This window comes from Culex quinquefasciatus, chromosome 3, assembly GCF_015732765.1.
Source record: "Culex quinquefasciatus strain JHB chromosome 3, VPISU_Cqui_1.0_pri_paternal, whole genome shotgun sequence".
Taxonomy (NCBI): Eukaryota; Metazoa; Arthropoda; class Insecta; order Diptera; family Culicidae; genus Culex; species Culex quinquefasciatus.
The window spans coordinates 102,821,416-102,844,719 of NC_051863.1; the positions used below are offsets into that span (position 1 = coordinate 102,821,416).

The 23,304-nt window shown below is 35.7% G+C and overlaps 1 protein-coding gene across 2 annotated transcripts in view; it reads left to right on the forward strand.

Moving 5' to 3' along the window:
- LOC6048663 (longitudinals lacking protein, isoforms A/B/D/L) overlaps nucleotides 1-7,989 on the forward strand; it is a 104,589-nt gene extending 96,600 nt beyond the window's left edge. Inside the window, exon 7 of one of the 2 annotated variants that reach the window (XM_038261996.1) lies at nucleotides 7,582-7,989. In XM_038261996.1, the coding sequence (XP_038117924.1) occupies nucleotides 7,582-7,835 (254 nt within the window). In that variant the 3' untranslated portion in view covers nucleotides 7,836-7,989. Of the gene's footprint in view, nucleotides 1-702; nucleotides 1,588-7,581 lie in introns of those variants that run through there. The other variant, XM_038261995.1, reaches the window with a different exon arrangement.
- The last annotated feature ends 15,315 nt before the right edge of the window (nucleotides 7,990-23,304 follow it).

Below are 23,304 nucleotides of genomic sequence, written 5' to 3' on the forward strand. Positions count from 1 at the left end.
TGTATATATATATATATATATATATATATATATATACTATATTGCTTTATGAAGTCGAACGAGCAAGCTGCAAAAATAGTAGTAGAAAATGAGAACAAGTGATACCATTAATGATTCCTTAAGATTCCTTTGTGCTTACTCTTTTCGGTTGACACGATTACCATAAATAAAAAAAAAAAACAAATAAAAAAATGCGATTCAAAAATCAAAAAATGTTTCAGCGAACATGGTTCGAGTGTTTTATTATACTTCTTGGTGGTGGTGGTCCGATTTGTTAGTTATATGAATTCGAATTATGTTTCAGTATGTAGTGCCGAAGGTATTAGATTATTGTTTAACTCCCATAAATTGATTATTGTATCTTTTATAGTTTCTTTTCTTTTAGCTAGATTAATCACAATGATTAAATTCTCTCCTACCTTTCACTTCTTCCTTCCACTCTTTCCTTCCAAGGTAATTATTATATGTAATCTTATTGAGCATCTAGTTGAGTACACACCTAAAATTGGCTGTCCTTTCTTTTGGTTAAGTTATTTTTGTCGTAATGATAGTTAGCCAGCTACATCTTTTCAAATTTTACTATCAGGAAATCAAAGCTTTTTCTCTTGAATCAACACCAAGCAAATGAAGCAACCTAATAACCAAACATTTCCAACATCTTGCCCTTTGTTCGGGGTATCGTTTTTTCTCTTTATGTTTCAGACTGCATCGAAATGCTCGAACCGAAGGTGATGATCATGGACGACGGATTGGCCCGGTATGTTTGCCCCCAATGTGGAGTCAAGTACAAAAAACTGAGCGCGCTTCGTGGCCATATGAAGGAATGCGGGAAAGGTGCGCAGTGTCCGCTCTGTCCGAAGATCGTCACCCAGCGGCGAAACCTGCCGAAACATATGGAACGCCACCGGCGGGATGGATTGATGGAGTTTCACCACTTTATCGACAGCTTCCCCATGCTGAACTCGACTTTCTGAGCACCTGAGCGAGAATGGGAGATAGTTTTTAAATCATGACAATTTTGATTTCCAGCGAAACACGCTCAGTTTGAAACATAGGACTGATGAGAGATACTCGTAGAACGCGTTGAGGTGGAAATTAAAAGAGGCCAAACGAAAGTATTAGTTACGGTGATATTTTTGTGCGAAATTTAGAGTAAGCTTAGTTTAGGAATACATACTTTAAAATGGTTACTTTCCAGCAACTAAAAAGCAGTTACTGTAGCTAAGTTTAATCGCGTGAAAAACCTACATTTTGAAAAGTGATTTTAAGTATAATCTACCTCTACGAAGAATGTAAGCGAGGGTGTGTTCGGCTAAGAAAATGAGTTAGCCCATAAATATTAATTTACGATAAATCGACAAGTTTTCTTCAGTCTAAAATTTAGGTCCGTCGTGATAAATGATCGGTTAAAGCTCAAACTAAATGTGTGTACATTTTACAAATTACAGGGAGGATTAGATTAAAATCATAGCATGCTTTAGTAGCATTAGTTTCAACCTGAAACACATTTTGATCAGCTAAAAATGAAACGGACAAATCTCGAATGAAAGATTGGATGTGTTTAATAAATAATCTGTAATCATCCTACATTGCCAGTTGAAAAATGTGCTCGCACAACCCATTATTTCGATAACAGAAATATAACTCTTATAGAGTGACCTCGGTCGTGCAGTTGAAAATAACGAAACGGAGGTCATTTTAATAACTAGTCTTGTTAAAATATCTGATTTTGTTATCAGAAAACGTGATCGTCGGAAACGAGAAGAAAAAAATAATAACCCTGAGCAGTTGGAAATAATTTGGGAATAACATTTTCTGGTATTTGAAAATACTAGGCCAATAACATTTTATGTTATTTATAACAAGATTTGTTATTCGTCGTTATGATTTTTTTGTTATTGGATTGTTATTGTAATAACAGTTTAATAACACTTTTAGTTATTCTTCGAACAAATTTTTGTAGTATTTTTTGTTATTTTAACAACTAATCCGATCATCCCAATAAAAGTTGGAGGTATTCTTCCATAACAAAAAAAAAAATGTTCCCAAGTTGTTCTGGCTTTCAATAAATATCAGACCAATAACAACTGTTGTTGAACTCTTATGCAAAAATTGATTTTTCAAGAATATCTCATAACACTTTCTGTTATTTTAACAGTATTTGTTATTGAAATGGCATGAATTTAGTTATTACCGTCTGTTCGGGACATCCCCAACACTTAGGCTAAAATTTGTTATTGAAGAGACCTTATGAGAGTGAGGTCTTAAACCCAAAATCTTCTCACAAATTAAAAAAAAGTTGATTTTTCTATTGAGATAGTCCTAAGGATCAATCAGTTATATTTTTTTTGTATAATTTGTTTTGTTTCATTTCTATAACCCAGTTTGCTATTATTTTTTTAATTTTCCTAAATATGGATTGAGCTATGAGAAAATTTTGACCAATTTAATCATGGACATTATTTTGGCAATAAAATGTGGTATTTATACCGAAACTTTTATAAAAAGTTTGAAATTTAAGTTATTGATACACCCCCCAAGGAAATCAACATTTTTTTCGAAAGTTTTCTAGGTGTCCATAACGAAATATATTATTATTATTATTTATATTGGTAGAACTCTGAATACTTTAAAAACAAAATTTAAGTTCACTTTTTTGATTATTTGCTCACTTGAATAGCTTGCCTGGTTTATGTTAATTTTACATTTTTTCCAAATGTCAAACATATCTGACCGATACCAAATTGAGAAATTGGGAGCATGTTTTCCTCTGTTATGTTATGATTTCCTTGTGGTATTTTTTTAATAACAGAATGAGTTATTTTTCAAACAAATCTCAGTTATTATCTTGTGTAACAGTTAATGTAGGTGTTTTGATAACTGAACTTGATTAGGTTGCAGTAAGGCCGTTGCAAATATTTTTCGAAGTTTATGTCACTAAACACGAATCTTCACCATATGGAGAGTTTGTTACTCGATTAAAGCTCCACAAATATTATTTAGAACATAAACTTACCAGCAACCGTACCGCCTCAAGTAAGCACACAAATTGTTGCCATTTACTGGCCAAAAAGATCAAATTGAATGCCCTTTTGATAAAAATTTGTATTATGCGGGACCATTTCTCATCACTTTGGGTGCACACAATGTCACACACGCGAGCAGCACTCAACCGCTCAATGAATATCACCAAAATCCAAAACTTTACACTTTCGATTAAAACTGCTCCCAACTTTCGGCAACATGTTCTTTTCCACGTTAGCATTGGAACGCCCAACGCATGTCCAATAGGGTGCCTAGAAAAAATTACCCCCTGCTCCACAAGCAAAAAACGGTTTTTTGGGTTATTTTAGGCATCTGTGTAAATTTTGAGCGAAATTGGTTGACATTAACCCATTGATACCCGAGCCTAAAGTTGGTGAAAAAAAGGTTTTTCATACAAAAATGACTTTTTTAAATCGCTAATAACTTTTCAGGGTCGAGTTTTACAGTATTGGTAAGTTCTACAAAGTTGTAGATCATCAAATTTCCAATGAGAATCTCACTTTTGGGAATATTTGGATGGAAGTAGCGCACCCTGCAGACCAAATCGTAAGAAAGTTGGGTTTTCCATACATTTTTTCGAATTTTCCCATACAAACTTCACCTTCGAGTATCAACGGGTAAATGTTTACCGATTTTGCTCATATTTGGCTCAGAGTCTTAAAATAGGTCAAGGAACAATATTCAGCTTGTGGAGCGAGGTTTTGAGAAAAAGTCCCATATTCTGGGCACCCTAATGTCCAACTTACACGGACGCCCAAGCCTCCCAAAAAAGTTGGAACTGTAACTTCAACTCGTTGGTTCTTGGGCATAACTCAACCAATCGGGACGATTCTTGTTTCCAGTGATTTATAAGAATGTCCAGATGATTCTAAAATTTTGCGGAACTCGATTTAATCAAATCTGTATTTTTGCGACTGAAAACATCGTTCCAACTATTTTTTAAACAACTGCCTCTGCGGAATTTCCGGCGATTATTTTTTACACCCGAAAAAAAAGTTGGAACGATTTTTGATCGCAAAAATACAGATTTAATCAAATTAAGTTCCGCAAAGTTCTAGGATCACCTAGACATCCTAACAAATCACTAGGAAAATAATCGTCCTGATTAGTTGAGTTATGCCCGAGAACCAGCGAGTTGAAATTACCGTTCCAACTTTTGGAGCCTTGGGAGTTGGAATGTTAGTTAGTCACTCACTTGTTAAGTAGTCCCGAAGCATGTAATTTATTAGCAGGCGCTATAAAAAAACAAACGCGCTGAGTCACTTGACGTTCATACCTACCTATCGAGCTGTCAAATCTGCAACATGGAGTTAAACTATATGTGAAGTTGCTGAGAAGTTTTCCATGGCACTTCGAAAAGTTTAACTCCTTGTTGGACGCACACACTCTCACTATTAATTTCTCGATTCAAATCGAAGGCTGACGAAACCCGAGCGAGAAGCAAGCAAATAAAGAACAAAGGTTGGTCACCAATACCACCAGCAGTACAGCCAGTGATGCCAGGAAACATTCCCTATAAACAGGGTTTCCAGGTTGCCAGATAAATCTGGGATAGCCAATTTTTTCAAGTGATTAAAGATTAAAGCCAGATTAAAGATTTATCATTATCTGTGCCAGATTTTGATTTTGACAGATTTTGCCAGATTTTTAATTTTCTGCAGATTTAGAACATATTTTAGATTAAAATAGAAGATTTTAATTGAATATCCAAAAGTAAAAAAATATGTTTTTTATTAAAAATGAAAATTCAATCTTTTTGAGACCTAAAAATCAAATAATACAACTCAATTCTGTAAACTTTTGAACTAATTCGTATCCTCCTTTTCCTTCCCTATTCAAAATTGTAAGATTTTCGTCTTCTAGATTTTGCCAGATTTGTTTTCGGTACTTGGCCAGATTTTTTTTCATTTTGACCTGGTAACCCTAGAGACCCCCCCCCCCTCCCCACCCTTTTAAGGATCTCTAGGTAACCCTGCCTATAAATGCCATTTTTCGTGAGTGTTCGTTTCAAATTTCGTCACAAATGGCAGCAAAATGATAGACACAAAAATGCGCTGGAAGAAAAAAGAGCTCAGCTGATATTAGGCCATGTTACGCCCATACAAAAAAAAAAATGTATTGAAATTTTGTTTGTTGGGGGTATCAAAGTCAAAATTTTCCGTCACGTAGTAAAAGAACGTTCCCTTACCGATCTTTCGTGCGTGAGAGAGAAGAGCCATGTTCCGTTTCGATTTTTTTTTATGAGCGTCGAAAGATTTTCTTTTCATGATGATCCTTCCATTACTGTTGTAAAGTTTCCATTTTGTGGCTTTATTGAATGTCACAATTTTACACATTTCTTTCCTAATGAACACGTATAATTTTGTGATACAATCATTGACGTCCTAGTTGGCAATCGTTGATTAATGGCGATTTCCGTAACATAACAAGGAATAGGGTAATCGTTACCAATTAGTATCAACATATCGATGCCTCTGTGTAGCATAAGAGAGCTAACTAGATAGAAAAACCAGCAAGCTTAGTACAAGATAGCACAGAGGCATCGATATGTAGGGTACAATTCTAAACAACTTGTTGAAAATATCAATAGCGACGCAAAATTTATATCTTTGAACGAAAAATCATGGCAATGATGGAAGTCTTCATGTTAACCTTTCTGTACTTAGTTTTTATAATGTTGTCCAATATTTGATTTTTTACTAGAAGATAATAATAAAACAAAACTTATGGAAAAATCGTACATTCAAACAACTATATATTTGTGACTATTGGCAACATAAGAGAAATTTTTAGACTTTATCTTAATCATAAAATTAATAAAAATTTAATCTCTGAAATGAGAAGTTATAATTTTCGGATTGATTAAGATTAATTACCTTTGCCTGATAAAACATACAGGTTGTATACTTTTCATGATCAATACTCAAAAACTGGCTTGGAAAGCATCTTCGTCTCAATTTACGTTTAGATCTGTGAATATTTCCGACATATTTTTAACCTAATGTGACGTGTCTTAAACTGATGGTAAAGAATGCATTTTAGTTTCATGTAACTACAAGGGCTCAAACATACTACAACAGAAACGATACATTCCTACAAATAAAGATAATATTGTCGCTAGAAACGAAACAAAAAAGTCTTCCATTTGGTCTCACAACAGTCCATCATTATTGAATTACTATCGTTTGGATAGTTTTAACTAGGTTAGCAAAAATGTAAGTAATTTATAATTCATTCTCATAAACGTATATAACGCATCATTGTTTTATTTATTTGCAGGACCCTACCCTCTGAAACCAAAAATAAACAACGTGGTTTAATTATGGACGTTTTGTTATAAGGTACGTGCCCGAATACCCCAATACAGTTTTATTTGGTTCATAATCAATTTATAAATAATAATAATAGTATATCTTCATCAATATTGGAAAATTTTGCTACACCAGAATATTAAAAGATTCGGGTACACCCGAATCAATCAGTGCAATCAGTTATTTGACGATTCCTTCTTTCAAATGTAATAAAGATTTCGGCACTCTACAGTACCGTCATCTAGGGCAAATTGGGACTACAGTCTGAATTGGGCCAGCATTTTTAGAGTATTAAATGGTTTGAATTCGGATACAGGGAACACATTTTGTTGGTCTGAGTCTGTTCAAACCGAAACCAACCAGAAACATCAAAATACTATGCTCCAACATGGTTAAAACAGCTGTCCCAATTCGCCCCAGTTGACGGTAGCATTGCCACTACAAAGAAGAATGTTACAAGCCAACACTTGATTTCTTTGTATCGGCTGAACAAAATGCGGATCTTTCAATTTCTTAACGGTTGTGAACCAAATTTTATTGAACTCAGTTGACTTTATGCGCGGATGCATCTACAAACGATAACGTTAAAAGAAATGTTTAATCTTGTCCATCGTTTCAAAATTCCAAACATTTCATATTCACAAAATGCTCATTCTAATTAAAATCTTCTTGTCATTTTTACATTGCAGGTCTTTTCTCCATTCATCACTACCAAAAGGATGAAAGAATATCATCACCAATTTTACGCTCGATGGATCACACGTCGATCACAGTGGTAGTTGCTCGGAAAAGTGTAGAATAAATAAATGTTTCATGCAAAGTGTCCCGCACATTGGACTTGTCCTTATCGTTTATGTATGCTATTGATCAAAAAAGTTATCAGAATTGGGCTTTGAAATTAAATTTCGGACAATACATGAGGTTGAACTGGTTTTCGGGATAAAAATTAGAATCTTGATTAAATTCTTGTTTCCGTTTCCTTTATTTTTCCATCCCGTCACATGAGTTTCTTTGCATTGGCTTTAATTTCGTTTCGAGTGAAATTTATTTAAATGTGTTAATATCTGGCAAGGACTTTATTTTATTATCAAACAAATCATTTGTATATAAGACAAAAAACTAATGTGCAAGCGTTTGTGCTTTCTGTTTGACTAATCTACAACGCAAAGTAAATTTCGATATAGGTGACATAATTATTTATTTCCTTGTTTCTCTCTTTCTCCAGAGCTTTGGACAGATTACTACAACTTTGGTACGCTAACCGATGATCTCTACGGACGGTCGACCGGCTCGGCTCGTCAACTCAGTCAGGCAAGGTTACTGGCGCGAAAAAATGGTCAAAATTTTCCGTGCCTAAAATGCGGCAAGTGGTATTCAACGCGAAGCATCATGCTGAGGCACATGAATCATGAGTGTGGCGTCGAGAAGAAAATACAGTGCAAATTTTGTTACAAAAGTTTCGACGCAAATGGAATTTAGAGCAGCATATAAAGCGTCTACATCTCAGTGAAAAGAGAAAACATCAACAGCAGCAACGCCTGGAGCGTGAACGCGAACGAGAACAATTACGCGAGCAACAACAACAACAGCAACAGCCCACTGCTGTGACCAACAGAAATTGATTCTCGTGTGAGTGTGAATCGACAACCTGCAGCAGCATCGTCACAGTCTAACCCATAGAGTTCTCCACGTGCCTATGTATTTCCTATACGTACACAACTTGTTATCCGAGATAACACATTCGATTAGTTTTGGAAGCGTATGTGTGTGTGTGCGTCAAAAGCACACCAAGAGTGTATATGTGTGAGAGAAGAAATAATTTTCTAACCATGCGAGGAGCTCCATACTAAACGTCGATATACTCTGTTAATACTTCAGCTGTAGAACAGTGCCGGTAAAGGAATGAGATATTAACCTATAAACATAAACGCAAACAAAGCACACACTTTAATCGTTGCCATATGTTCAGAGAATACTTAACGAAATATCAAAGGCCAAAGTCGAAAGTTAATCTAGACTGTTTTTCTCAAAACAATGATTTAAAAAATACATCGAGAAATTAAAAGTGAGAGTGTGTGCAACATGGAGTTAAAGTTTCTGTGCAGTTGCTGTGAAGGTTCCCATGGCACTTCGAAAAGTTTAACTCCATGTTGCACGCACACACTCTCACTTTTAATTTCTCGATAGAGTTTAATTGGTGCCATAACCCACAGTTGCAACTGAATCTCCTTTATTTTTCTCTGTTTTAATAGGGACCATCCAAAAATCACGTGAACATTTTTTTTTGGGTATCTCAAACCCCTACCTCCTTCCATCGTCGTGGACAATTTTCATACAAAACAAATCTCAACCACACAAGCAAAGCAAAGTTAAATAAAGGTTACAGATACGCGTTTGCAGCGTTCGTGATCCATTTGCCGAGTGATCATTTCAGAAAGCTCACTTCGTAAGGCCCTTTTCCTCGTTTATTTATTTTGGTTTTATCAAGTTGATAAAACTCAGTGACTGCCCAAAAATGCGTCAGTAATTTTTATCTCAATCACCGATGCTTCTGAAAATTGGGTAATATTAAACGAAAAGCTAAGGGGCTACGAAATGGTGTGAAAAATCATAGCTAAAATGTTGATCTTAGATCGCTTCTCCAAAATCAGGTATTGGCCGTATTTCATAGAAGTCACGCGGCAAACCAGTCCTGAACGGCGCGCCGCTTTTTCGGCAAATGTTGTTCTTTTTTTTTTTTTAATCGCTTGGCAGTGCAGAAGGGGGAAGTGAAACGTCGGTCCATTTGCGTAAAAAAGGTTTTGGGTGACTCACCACTAGGGTGCCCATCATATGGGACTTATTTTCAAAACCTTGCTCCACAAGCTGAATATTGTTCCTTGAGACATTTTAGGACTCTGGGCTAAATATGAGCAAAAACGGGCAACATTTACCCATTGATACTCGAAGGTGAAGTTTGTATGAGAAAAATAAAAAAAATGTATTAAAAAAACTAAATTTCTTACGGTTTGACCTGCACGGTGAGCTACTTCAATCCACATATGCCCAAAATTGAGATTCTCATTTGAAATTTAATGCTCTACAACTTTATAGAACACAGCAAACTGTAAGACTTGATCCTGACAAGTTATTAGCGTTTAAAAAAGTCAATTTTGCATGAGGCTCCATCCTAAGCTTCCATCCACCCGACCGAGCCACGTAGCCCGGTGGTAACGCTTCCGCCTCTTAAGCGGTAGATTGGGGTTCAAATCCCGGCTCGGACCAACACAACTGGTGATTTTTCTCTTCTGGAATCGATTGCTTAGTAAAGAGAAGGTAGTGTATCGTCACAAACTGGACCTTATCACGACACCTTAAGGGAGGCGACCTATGGAATGTTAACATTAACCCTAACATGTTAACATTAAGTTGAGAATGAAACTGCCACTGAATCCGCTTTGTAAATGCCGGCCCCGATACTCTTCAAGGGTGTTCCCCTCATGAACTGGGAAAGATTTACTTACTTTACTTCCATCCACCCCGGGATTCGAACTGATGACCTTTGGATTGTTAGTCCAACTGCCTACCAGCGACTCCACCGAGGCAGAACCCAGAGAGGCGACTCCTACACCTGGACTGAGCTATCGACCTAACCTCTACACAGAGAAAAAAGAGTTCCCAAAATCATGAACAATGAGAACCACGAACAAAGTGTTTGTGGCTGAGTTGATCAACTTACTTCGAGCCAGCTTAACCCTGGGCTACATCCCTCGAAGCTGGCGCAAAGTCAAGGTAATCTTCATACCTAAGGCCGGCAGAAGTGACCCCACGATGCCAAAGCCTTCAGACCCATAAGTCTGACAGTGACGCTGCTCAAGCTTATGGAGAAAATCACGGATAACCACATCCGGGCGGAGTTCTTGAAGGACTTCCCTTTGCATAAACACCCAAGCGGGCAAATCGACCGAAACTGCCCTACACGCGTTAGTGTCACGTATCGAGAATGCACTGAAATATAAAGAATCTGCACATTGTGCTTTTCTTGATATTCAGGGCGCTTTCGATAACACTTCGTACATAGCCATCAATGAAGCGCTCCGGTCTAGGAACGTCGATGGAACAACTGCGAGCTGGATTTATGCAATGCTTACGAGCAGAGATATTTCAGCATCGCTAGGTGACACATCTATCACAATAACGGCAGCCAAAGGCTGTCCGCAAGGGGGAGTACTATCTCCTTTGCTTTGGCTGCTGGTGGTAGATAGCCTTCTAAGAAAACTCACACTACTTGGCTACGAAGTCATTGGATATGCTGACGACGTAGTCTTAATTATCCGGGGGAAATACGACGGAACGTTATCGGACCGTTTGCAGTCAGCTCTGAACTGTACCATGTGTGAACAGGAAGGACTGACAATAAACCCCAACAATCCCGTGATAATCCCGTTTGCCAACAGGAGAAAGCACGACCTTAGGCCGCCTACCTTAACAGAAACCCACCTGACCTTCAGTACGGAGGTCAAATACTTAGGAGTAATCCTCGACCAAAAGCTGAACTGGAGTGCACATCTGGACTACGCAGTAAAAAAGGCAACTACTGCGATCTGGGCGTGCAACAAAATGTTCGACAAAACCTGGGGACTGAAACCAAAACATGCATTCTGGTCTTACACCACCATCGCTCGACCTAGGGTAACCTATGCGTCGATCGTATGGTGGCCAAGGACTGAACAGAAGACATGTCAGTCGAAGCTGACCAAGCTCCAACGACTGGCATGTCTCTCTGTAACGAGTGCAATGAAAACAACTTCCACCGCGGCCATGGAAGCCGTGCTATGCATTCTGCCTTTACATTTACACGTGAAGCAGGAGGCAGCGCTTGGCGCTCTACAAAGGTGTAACAACTGGGTGGAAGGAGATGGAACGGGTCACTCGTTTCTTTACGGATGGTTAAAAAATGGGCACTTCTACTGGAGCTGGAGTCTTCGGTCCTCGAACCAGGAAAACCATATATATGGAAAGTGGCCTAGTGGTTTTTCAAGCAGAAGTGTTACCATACACATCTGTGCGAGGACGTGTATTATGAGAAATAATAGACACGCAAAATCGGTGTTTTCTCGGATAGCCAAGCTGCACTATTGGTATTAAAATCCTCTAAATGCGAATCCAAACTTGTTTGGGAGTGCGTCGCTTCCCTCAGGGAACTTGCTGCTCGGCATAACAGAGTCATGTTGTTTTGGATACCAGGGCACTGTGGCATTGAAGACAACGAAATGGCTGATGAACTTGCCAGAAAAGGCTCATCAAACATCTTCGTGGGTCCCAAGCCGTTCCTTGGAATCTCAAAAAGTGCCGTGAAGCAAGAAATAACTAATTGGGGACAATCGCAATCGCTTCAATCTGGAGAGAGATGCGAGGATTGAGACAAGCTAAAACTTTTATCACTCCAAGTTCTTCAATTGCCAAGAAATTTCTTGGCTTAAACCGTAGGGAACTATGAATACTCGCAGGGCATCTAACAGGACATTGTCCTGCCAGATATCACCTGCACAAAATCGGCAGGTGGCCTAACAACCTCTGTCGTTTTTGTTTAGCTGAGCTGGAAAGCTCGGCATATTTACTCTGCTTCTGCGGAGCATTTGTGTTTCGAAGGCTGCAGTTCTTTGGATCGCACCTTCTTACGCCGTACGATGTATGGCACCACACCCATCCCAAGAAGGTCATACAGTTCATCGACTGTATTGCGCCGAATTGGGATAAACCATGTCTGCAAAATAACCCTCGTCTTCCGATCCAATGGATACGAGTAATTTGTAGTATGGACAGTAACCAGGGTACATCACAAAAGATAGCCTCCTCAGGTGGTCGCAATGAACTTAACCCAATGCCCATTAAAAAAGTGTTCAAATTTCATGGTACGTTTTTCAAAATCGTACTATGGGATTTGAACACTTTGTTCGATGTTCCCAATTTCATGAACGCTTGTTCACAATTTTGGGAAATCTTAAATAAATATATATATATATATATACAGCAATTCCCCACGAAAACAGCATGGAAAAAAACAAAAGTGCTCGGTTCGGGCTCAAAATTTTTCTGGGGGTTCCCTGGCCGAAATAATTAGACCCGTATTTTTTTGTTTGGCCATTAGGGTGACCTATGCCGTGTTAGGGTGGTCTGAAAAATGGCCATTTTCGTCGATTTTCGCAAAAACCACTTTTTCGAAAAATCATAACTCCTCGCCATTTCAACCGATTTCAATTGTCTTATACGCAAATTAAAGATGATAAGTTGGCCTTTCAAAGAAAAATAGTAAGAAGTTTCAAAAATCTAGCCTAACATATGAAAAGGGCGTATGAAACTTTAAAATGCCGTTTTGACGGTGTCTGGACCAAAGAGCCTATGTCTGGAAATATTTTTATCGGATTCCCCGGACATTTTTACATAACATACTAAAAATGGGAGGAGTTCATTAACAGGATTCCGAGAAATGATTTTTGAAAAACGCGCCGCGCGCAAAAACGGAGAATGACGAAATTGGCAAAAATCAACTTTTTCACTAAAACTGCGATAACTTTAAAATTTCAGCGATGACCTATAGATGTTTGGGTACCAATTTTTTTGTAATTAAAAGACGCAACTTTTGTACCCGGGTCTAATTATTTCGGGCAGGGGACCCTAGAAAAATTTTGAGCCCGATCCGAGGACTTTTGTTTTTTCCATGCTGTTTTCGTTGGGAATTGCTGTATATATATATATATATATATATATATATATATATATATATATATATATATATATATATATATATATATATATATATATATATATATATATATATATATATACCTCTTGGGCACTATGCACATTTTGTGATGAAACATGTAACAATTTAAAGTTTGACAGAAACCTAGTACTACGTTTTGTTCAGAAACTCATGCCGAACATTTTGCTGCAAAAAGCTCATGAAAAGATGTGTTCTATAAAAAGTTGTATAACAAATACTATTACGAAAATAAAAAAGGTGCAAAACCAGTTTGTACACCTTTCGAAAAATTAACATAAATAATGTTATTTGTTGACAAATCACCATAAATCCGGCCTCCCAACTCCAAATAGGCATCCTTGATTGATTAAAAAAATAATTTGGATTGAATATAAAGTTTACTAACAACTTCGTACAAAAGTTTTTATAACACTGCAAATTCTATATAAAACTTATCTAAACTTAATTTTGCAAAGTTTCAATTTAACTAAATGTCAATATATTACCATAGAATTGCTAAATAAACATTGTGGAGTAGGAATAACACCGTTTTGGGGTCTTTGTATGCATATAATAGATTTTTCGTTGGAATTTCGTACTAACCCGGAATTACGTCGTCGGAAAATCCGCCGGCATCCGAACCGGTCCACAATTCATAAGTCAACCTATGTGGCATTGGAAAGGGCATAAAATTTCCGATCTTTTGATATCCATAGGGGAGCTGGGGGTAAGACGGCCAGGCGGGGTAAGACGGCCAGGCGGGGTAAGACGGCCACCCTACTGTTTTAATAAGTATACTAATGAATATTACTAAAATGTTTAGCAATACTGTTCCTCATGCTAAATAATGCATATGGAGTCACCTTTGTCAAAAATATTGTTTGAAATAGTATAAAAATAGCTCAAAATGAAGAAATAATTTTTGTACTTGAAACTGGATGTAATTTGCGATGAACTGTTTACAAAAATGTTTAAAAAATAATTTATTTGGGGCAAGACGGCCACCTCCTCCGGGGGTAAGACGGCCACCCGTAATTTGTTGATTTTATTTGATATAGGTTATATTTTTGACGGTTTTTGACTATTAAGACATATTTGTAGATAAAGGAAAAGCATTTTCAATAAAACTATCCATTTTTAATTAAAATGCTGTTAACTACCGTTTCGACAACATTCTTTACTGTGATATGGCAAAACTCATTGAATAGTATGAAATCCTAGCAAACTTTTCACAAAAATCGCTAATTTAATATAGTTTACATAATTTTGATTTACTTATTCTAATCGAAATACACAAACTATTTTTATTGTACCAAATTGTGTTTGTTTTGTAGTAAAAATTCATAGTTTTTCATAAAATGTGGTCGTAATAATATGAAATTCACTGAGCCAAAATATGAAATTTTTTAAACAGCATTTTTCTTCACATTTGAAACCGGATTTATGATGTTCAGAGAAGTCTGATTATGATGTTCAGAGAAGTCTGTTGAACCAACCATGTAGGTGTTTGGGTGGATTAAGCAAAGTTATTAATTTAATTTATAGCACTGGCCGTCTTACCCCACATGGGTGGCCGTCTTACCCCGCGTATTTCATATATATACGATTTCAATTATTTTTTAAAAATTGCTGAAAAGTATTGAAAATTGGTTTTTAGACCAACTAATTTATGTCATTTCTATAATGGACTAGTAGTAGAACAATATGTACGTAATTTGAGATCAAAATAATCTGTTGTGTAAATTTTATTAGACTTCTCCCTTAGGGTGGCCGTCTTACCCCCATCTCCCCTACATCCAGGTTTTCTATAAAACCTACGTTTTTAAATACCTAGGCAAAAACGTTGTTATGGTTTCGTTTGAGCAACCTGCTAAAAATGTATGGAATTTCGTAATTTTTGTTCTTGTGGATCAAACTTACTTTTGCCCAGGTATTTAACAACGTGGGTTTTATAATCGTGAATCGTGGACCGGTTCGGATGCCGGCGGATTTTCCGACGACGTAATTCCGGGTTGGTACGAAATTCCAACGAAAAATCTATTCTATGCATACAAAGACCCCCAAAACGGTGTTATTCCTACTCCAAAATGTTTATTTAGCAATTCTATGGTAATATATTGACATTTAGTTAAATTGAAACTTTGCAAAATTAAGTTTAGATAAGTTTTATATAGAATTTCCAGAGTTATAAAAACTTTTGTACGAAGTAGTTAGTAAACTTTATATTCAATCCAAATTATTTTTTTAATCAGTCAAGGATGCCTATTTGGAGTTGAGAGACTGGATTTATGGTGATTTGTCAACAAATAACTTTATATATGTTAATTTTTCGAAAGGTGTACAAACTTTTTTTGCACCTTTTTTATTTTCGTAATAGTATTTGTTATACAACTTTTTATAGAACAAATCTTTTTGTGAGCTTTTTGTAGCAAAATGTTTGGCATGAGTTTCTGAACAAAACGTAGTACTAGGTTCCTGTCAAACTTTAAATTTTTTACATGTTTCATCACAAAATGTGCATAGTGCCCAAGGGGTGTAAATACTTTTTTTACATACTGTATATATATATCCAGGTTTTTAAGCGAAAATGGCGTTCGAAAGGTGAACGCCCGAAATGTCAAAATCACGCAGTGACACCAACATTACGAAAAAAGTGTACCATGGCATGACAGCCACATTTTTTTTCTAATGTTGGTGCTACTGCGCGATTTTGACATTTCGGACGTTCACCATTCGAACGCCATCTTCGCTTAAAAACCTCGATATCCCCACGAAAACAGTATGGAAAAAACAAAAGTGCTCGGATGGAGCTAATTTTTTTTTGGGGTTTCCTGAAAATAATTCGAACCATATTTAATTGTTTGGCCATTAGGGTGTCCTACGCAATGTTAGGGTGGTCTGATTTTCGCAAAAAAACACAATATTTTCGAAAAATCATAACTCCTCGCCATTTCAACCGATTTCAATTGTCTTATACGCAAATGAAAGGTGATAAGTTGGCCTTTCAAAGAAAAATAGTAAGAAGTTTAAAAAATCTAGCCTGCCATATGAAAAGGGCGTATGAAACATTAAAATGCCGTTCTGACGGTGTCTGGACCAATGAGCCTATGCCTGGAAATATTTTTATCAGATTCCCGGACATTTTTACGTAAAATATCGTCAGTGGGGTGACATTGGGTCAATGTGATTTTTTACGGATTTTACCATTTCTCAGATGAAGAATGAATCAATGAAACTGAATTCTGTTAAAAGGGTTGTGTAGGGGACATCTTAAGATGACTTCGGTGAAAAAATCTCGTTCCTAGAACAAATCCTATTATTTTGGCAGCTGTCTAAAGTGTAGGTACGTTTTTGGCCAAAAATGACCTCTCAAAAATCATTTTTCTAATATTTTTGTCGGAATTGCTTGAAAACTACCCAAATGTTTGAAAATCTCCACTTCAAACATTATAGCATGTCATTACGATTCCCTCGAACAAGAAACACTGTTGGATGACTTGTTTTTACCATATTGTTGTATTTGAGCATCATTTTAATTTAATTTGACCCAATGTCACCCCCTCTAAGGAGTGAAATTGGGTCAATTTTCAAACTATTGGCATTTAAGGTAGTGTTCATCAAAATCCCCCATATTTTGGGAAATTGTTTGTAAATAAACTATCTAAGAACAAATCTAGGTTGCAAGACTTTTATTTTTTTTTATTTTTATTTAAAAATTGTTTTTGGTACTAAGAAATTACGAGAGGTGTTTCGTATTTTGACTCATGGTCACCCCCACTGACGGTACTTAATAAATGGGAGGAGTTCATTTACATGATTCTGAGATATAATTTAAAAAAAATATCCATGTTTTACGACGCGCCGCGCGCAAAAAGAGGAAAATGACGAAATCGGCAAAAAATAAACTTTTTTCACTAAAACTGCGATAACTTTAAAATTCTAGGGAAGATTTATGTCAGGGTACCAAAAGTTGTGTTTTTCTTTGCCTTGTAAGTGGATGACCATGGGTTCGATTCCCATATGCTCCAGCCTTCCATCGGATGGGGAAGTAAAACGTCGGTCCCGGCCTGGTTGTTGTTAGGCCGTTAAGTCATTCCAGCTATTAACACACACAAAACACACCAAACCAAGCTTGCTCCGGTGGAATCGTTGGCGGCGGTTGGACTCGCAACCCAAAGGTCGTCAGTTCGAACCCTGGGGTGGAAGGTTCCTTGGAGTAGAAAGAGGTTTGGGTGCCCTCCCCATTCAAGTCTTTGGACTCCTAGGTTCGAGCAGAAATAGAGACCACAAAAGACCTCGGGGGTCGTTAATGTGGATGGTTTGATTCTAAGAGCTTCCAGCATCAAGCACTTGCTCTAGATGGAGAGACAAAGTGGAGGGGGAGGGAAGAGGTGTTGGCATTTTAAAGCCCGCATCACCCCAAATTGGAACAAAAAAAAAAACAACAGACACTGATTAAAATAATTAAATTAAAAATGATTTGACTTGACATTTAATCGGACTTAAACATGGGATCCGAACCTTGGACGGAAAAATGAATTAAGGTGAAAAACTTTATTCCACAATCTAATGATTTTCTTTGATTGATGCACTGGGAATCAAGATTTAAATATGTTTAAAGCAAATTTGGTTGACACGAAGAATGCTTTATGAAGATTTTCTCCGAGCTTAAGCGTTGCAGGATTTCAAAACTTCAGATTGAATTTAGGAGCATCTGCGAGACAGCGAACAATTAAATGTGAATTTGTAAATCTCATAGTGTAATAAGTTTGGGCAGAACTTTTCATAATAGTACGAAAACTATTGCTATACAATCTTGTTTATCACTGAACCTAGATAATAGCTTTAAAACAGAAAAAAAACGCGGTTTGTTCATCGCTTGTCCATAGCCACAATAATGAATTTATTAGAAAGAAAACATGAAATTTATAAAATTTGAGAAAAACAGTCTATTTTGTACTTCAGTCACAAACATTGTTACGCTCTTATGATCGGTGAGAAATTCGAATGGTACTAGAACAAAGTAGAGTTATATTTTCTAAAATAAAATAATCGTTTTCACTTCATGCATCACACACTTCAAATCAAACACATCCTACGTTCTACCAACCTAATTACGTTTTAGTTTATTTATTGAAATGAGCAGAATCTAGTAAAATTTATTTATAATTCACTTTATTTGTTAAGTTACAATAATGATCCTGTGGGATCACTTTACTCATACACTCTGCAGAAATCTCTCTGTTGTTTAACCAAAAATAATAATGTAATGCATAGTCTCTCACATTCTGGTCCCACATGTTACAATTATTAATAAGTTAATGATCATGCAATTTATTTTATTTATGTGTAGATACTTAAATTTCTCACTTGTGCGTGCTTTTACCGAAGGTTATATTCTTTCATGGAATGTAATTTGTTAATATAGTTTTGAATGCAACGTACTAGTGTAAACACCCGAAAGTTGCACAGTGGGTGATGCCGATCGAGCGAGCGTACTAAATCGAAAAACTACCAAACTTTAGAAACGCGTTCCCGGTGAAGAAAAACTCAAAACGAATCTATTGCGCCATTAATCGAACTATATTTCACAAACAATGTCATAAAAATAAAATCATGTCCCAATCAAAATGTCTTTCACAAAAATTTGAAAAAATGGAATAACAACAAAATTTTCATTCTGTTCTCTTTTAGAGATACCGAATTCGATAGTTGAAATCTGTGAAAATGAAAGAAAACGGACCGAAAATCAGTTTTGTATTATAGCTGAAACAGAGAAAAGTGTCCGCACTCTGGTAAGAAATCAAGTGTTGGCTTGTAACATTTTTCTTTGTAGTGGCAATAATGTGTACCATTTTTTGCAAAATAATTCTGGTGCATCATACATGTGTTACCGGGGCACGTCGTTTTCATTGAAATCAATACCAAATAAGATGCCGACTAAGTTTGCACATCGCTTTTTAACTCCAAAGTTTAACCAGTCAGTTAGCCAGTCAGTCAGTTAATTAGTTTGCCATATTTCCAAATACTAATGTTTAGATGATGATTTTTCAATGCTGTATCGAACACGTTATATGTGACGACTAACAAATAAATGTATTTATTTCACTAAAACTAGAAGGTAAAACAACGATAATAATAATTGAGAAGTTATCTAGGTATAGCTCAAATGTGTCACAAGTCTCACCGCTTTCCCTTGTGTTTTCAATTGACTTTTATTTTCTCCCGATCGACATTTTAATAACAGGGGAAGGCACTACCTGTTTCATGTTAAGTTGTAGTTTTAAATTAAGTAACTATGTGGGTAATTCTACGTGAAAATACAAGCAAAACCATAGACAAAGCGAGTTCGTTAAAAATTCTAATGATGTGCATAAGAATCTTTAAGGTGAAGCCGTTAATCCGTTTTAAGGAGAATTGATCATCAGTCTACACAGAAAAAAAGTTGAATTTCGGATTGTTGAAAATGTGGTAGGTTGAATATTACCTCTTTTTAAGTAATATTACATAAAAAATGTGTAAAAATGTGAACCTGATGAATATTCATCAAAAACTGAGCAGTTCTCTAGCAGTTTTTTCTTAAATTTTAATTTTTGTGTTTTTAAATCCGACTGAAACTTTTTTGGTGCCTTCGGTATGCCCAAAGAAGCCATTTTGCAACATTAGTTTGTCCATATAAATTTCCATACAAATTTGGCAGCTGGCCATACAGAAATGATGTATGAAAATTCAAAAATCTGTATCTTTTGAAGGAATTTTTTGATCGATTTGGTGTCTTCGGCAAAAATGTAGGTATGGATATGGACTACAGTGAAAAAAATGATACACGGTAAAATTTTTTTTGGTGATTTTGTATTTTACTTTTTGTCACTAAAACTTGATTTGCAAAAAACACTATTTTTATTTTTTTTTTATTTTTTGATATGTTTTATAGGACATCAAATGCCAACTTTTCAGAAATTTCCAGGTTTTGCAAAAAATCTTTGAGCGAGTTATGAATTTTTGAATCAATACTGATTTTTCAAAAATCGAAAAATTTGTCGCCAAATTTTTTCAACTTCATTTTTCGATGTAAAATCAAATTTGCAATCAAAAAGTACTTTAGAAAAATTTTGATAAAGTGCACCGTTTTCAAGTTAAATCCATTTTTAGGTGAATTTTTTGAAAATAGTCGCAGTTTTTCATTTTTTACACATGTTGCACATGTTTGCCCACCTTTGAAAAAAATATTTTTGAAAAGCTGAGAAAATTCTCTATATTTTGCACTTTTGAACTTTGTTGATACGACCCTTCGTTGCTGAGATATTGCCATGCAAAGTCTTGGTATAAAAATTGAAAATATTTTTTCGAAAAGATTGGAAAATTTCACGAATGTTTCATATTTTAACATTGAAAATCGGACCATTAGTTGCTGAGATATCGACATTAGAAAATAGAGTGTTGTTTGGGTGGGACTTAGAAAACATAAATTTTCCTGTTTTTAAACCTTTGCATGGCAATATCTCAGCAACTTAGGGTCGTATCAACAAAGTTCAAAAGTGCAAAATATAGAGAATTTTCTCAGCTTTTCAAAAATATTTTTTTCAGAAATGGGCAAACATGTGCACTAATTTTAAAAATTTAAAACTTCGACTATTTTCAAAAAAGTCACCTAAAAATGGATTTAACTTGAAAACGGTACACTTTATCAAAATTTCACTACATTACTTTTTGATTGCAAATTTGATTTTACATCGAAAAATGAAGTTAAAAATTTTTGCGACAAATTTTTCGATTTTTTGAAAAAATTAGTATTGATTCAAAAATTCATAACTCGTTCAAAGATTTTTTGCACAACCTGGAAATTTCTGAAAAGTTGGCATTTGATGTCCTCTAAAACATATAAAAAAAAAATTATAATATTGTTTTTTTTTGCAAATCAAGTTTTAGTGACAAAAAATTAAATAAAAAATCACCAAATAAAATTTTTACCGTGTATCATTTTTTTCAGTGTAGTCCATATCCATACCTACATTTTTGCTGAAGACACCAAATCGATCAAAAAATTCCTTCAAAAGATACAGATTTTTGAATTTTCACATATCATTTTTGTATGGTCAGCTGCCAAATTTGTATGGAAAATTATATGGACAAACTAATGATGCAAAATGGCTTCTTTGGTCATACCGAAGGCACCCAAAAAGTTTCAGTCGGATTAAAAAATACAAAAAAAATCGAATGACCGAAATCTGAGAGAACTACTCAACTGATGAAAATTCATCATTTTCTGAGGTAAAATTTATCCTGATAAATATTACCATCATTTTTTTCTGTGTAGAATACTCTGTATTTCATTCACTTTAACGAATATCTGCTCAAAAATGAATAAGCAACACGTGTAGGGCACTAATCTAAACAACATGTAGATGAAATTTTGTCAAAATATTGTCAGGGAAGCAAAATTTATATCTTCGAATGAAAAATCCTAGCAATGATATGGTCACCTTAATCTAAATCAAAATTGATCATCCAATGTGAACGAAAAAGGTGTTACCCAAATTCAAACTGAAGCATATACGATCAAGTGCCATAAAATAATTTATAATTATTTAAACAAAACTCCTGTTTGATTGCAGCTCCGAGAAAAAATGCCATATGGGTCATTCCATGTGCACGAAAAAGTGCAAATTTGAAAATTACCCTCTCCGATCCTGCACAAATTTGGCAGAGCTGTTGATACTATCAAAACATGCAAGAATCCCGAATTTCATCCAAATTGGACCACCTTCTCCATTTTTGTACCTCCCCAAAAAATTGACTTTTTGACGATTTTTGACCAAACCTCCTAGTTTCAAACGACGATAATCAGCGCTTTGGCATTCAATTACAGCCGATTAAAAGCGTTTTCAACTGAAATCGAGTGATAAATAGCTCAATAATTTGTGAACAAGCAAGTTTCTATCAAAAGTTTTGCAAATTTGTTGTTTAAATAGTGAAAATGAGCAAATTAGACGAAACTAGGAGCGAGGACTTAATCTGCCAAACATACGAGAATTTTCCCTATTAGCCATTTGAATAAATATTTGCGTAAAATTATAAAAATATAAATTAAATAAATCATCTCCCAGAACATTTGTTTCGATCTTTTTGCAAAGAATAACCCACATACATAGTTTTGAATGTATGCAAATGAAAAACAAATCAAATTAAATGTGAATATATTACCAGATAGGAAACACGAAACAAACAGGAAACCTCAGATCAAATCAAAACACAAGAAACCCGTTAATGCTATACATAAATGTTACATTGAACAAAGAGCAAAGCTTCCCCTTCTATAAACAAGTTATGAAAGATACAAAGTATATAACAAAATGAGGCCAAAAAACTGCAAGTGGACATTTTTCCACACAGTATCAATCATCTACATTTACACAATACATTTGTTATACCGAGAACAAATTTACTATTGCAGAAGAAAACTGAAATATTTTATACATATATATACATATAACCAATATTATATTTGAGACGAATATAAAAAAAAAAACAAAAACAATATTTTATGAAGAGTTTTAACTAAATTTTGATAATATAAACACTGATTTACAAAATAAAGATAAGACATTTAAAAATGGTTGCCACGCCGTGCAAATGTTGTTTTATTTTCTGAATTAAAATTTGTTTTACTTTTATTTACAAACAAGCTTTACCCGACAAACTTCGTTCTGCTTTTTTTGACAAAGAACTTTGTCCTAAGTAGAGACCCTAAATAGGGAGACTGGTCTAAGCTGGCTAAATCGATCTGGCAACGTATGTTTTGAGCTTGGCAACACTGATAAGTTTTGCTGGGCGTAAAGGCAAATGCTCGTTTGGATACGTCAAACTCGTGTCTGTTTGGGTACGTCAAATTCACTTCGACCAGTCTCCTATTAAGGATCTCTAGTCCTAAGGGCTCTATTCTAGTGAGGTGTCAATCCAGAAAAACGAAAAATGTCGCGCGTTACGAAAATGTTGCATGCTCGGTACTGGGGAAGGGGTCTGCAACGCAACAAGGCACTGTTGCGTGGAATTTTCCACACAGTTGCAACCAAAAGCGAATGATGAGGCCAATATAAACCCCGCTCGATCAGCCCAGGGAAATCATTCTATCGTTGGACGCCGAGGAGTAAACAACAACCTGGACCTGAAGCAGATGGCCTGGAGGCCCAGAAGCAGTTGGCC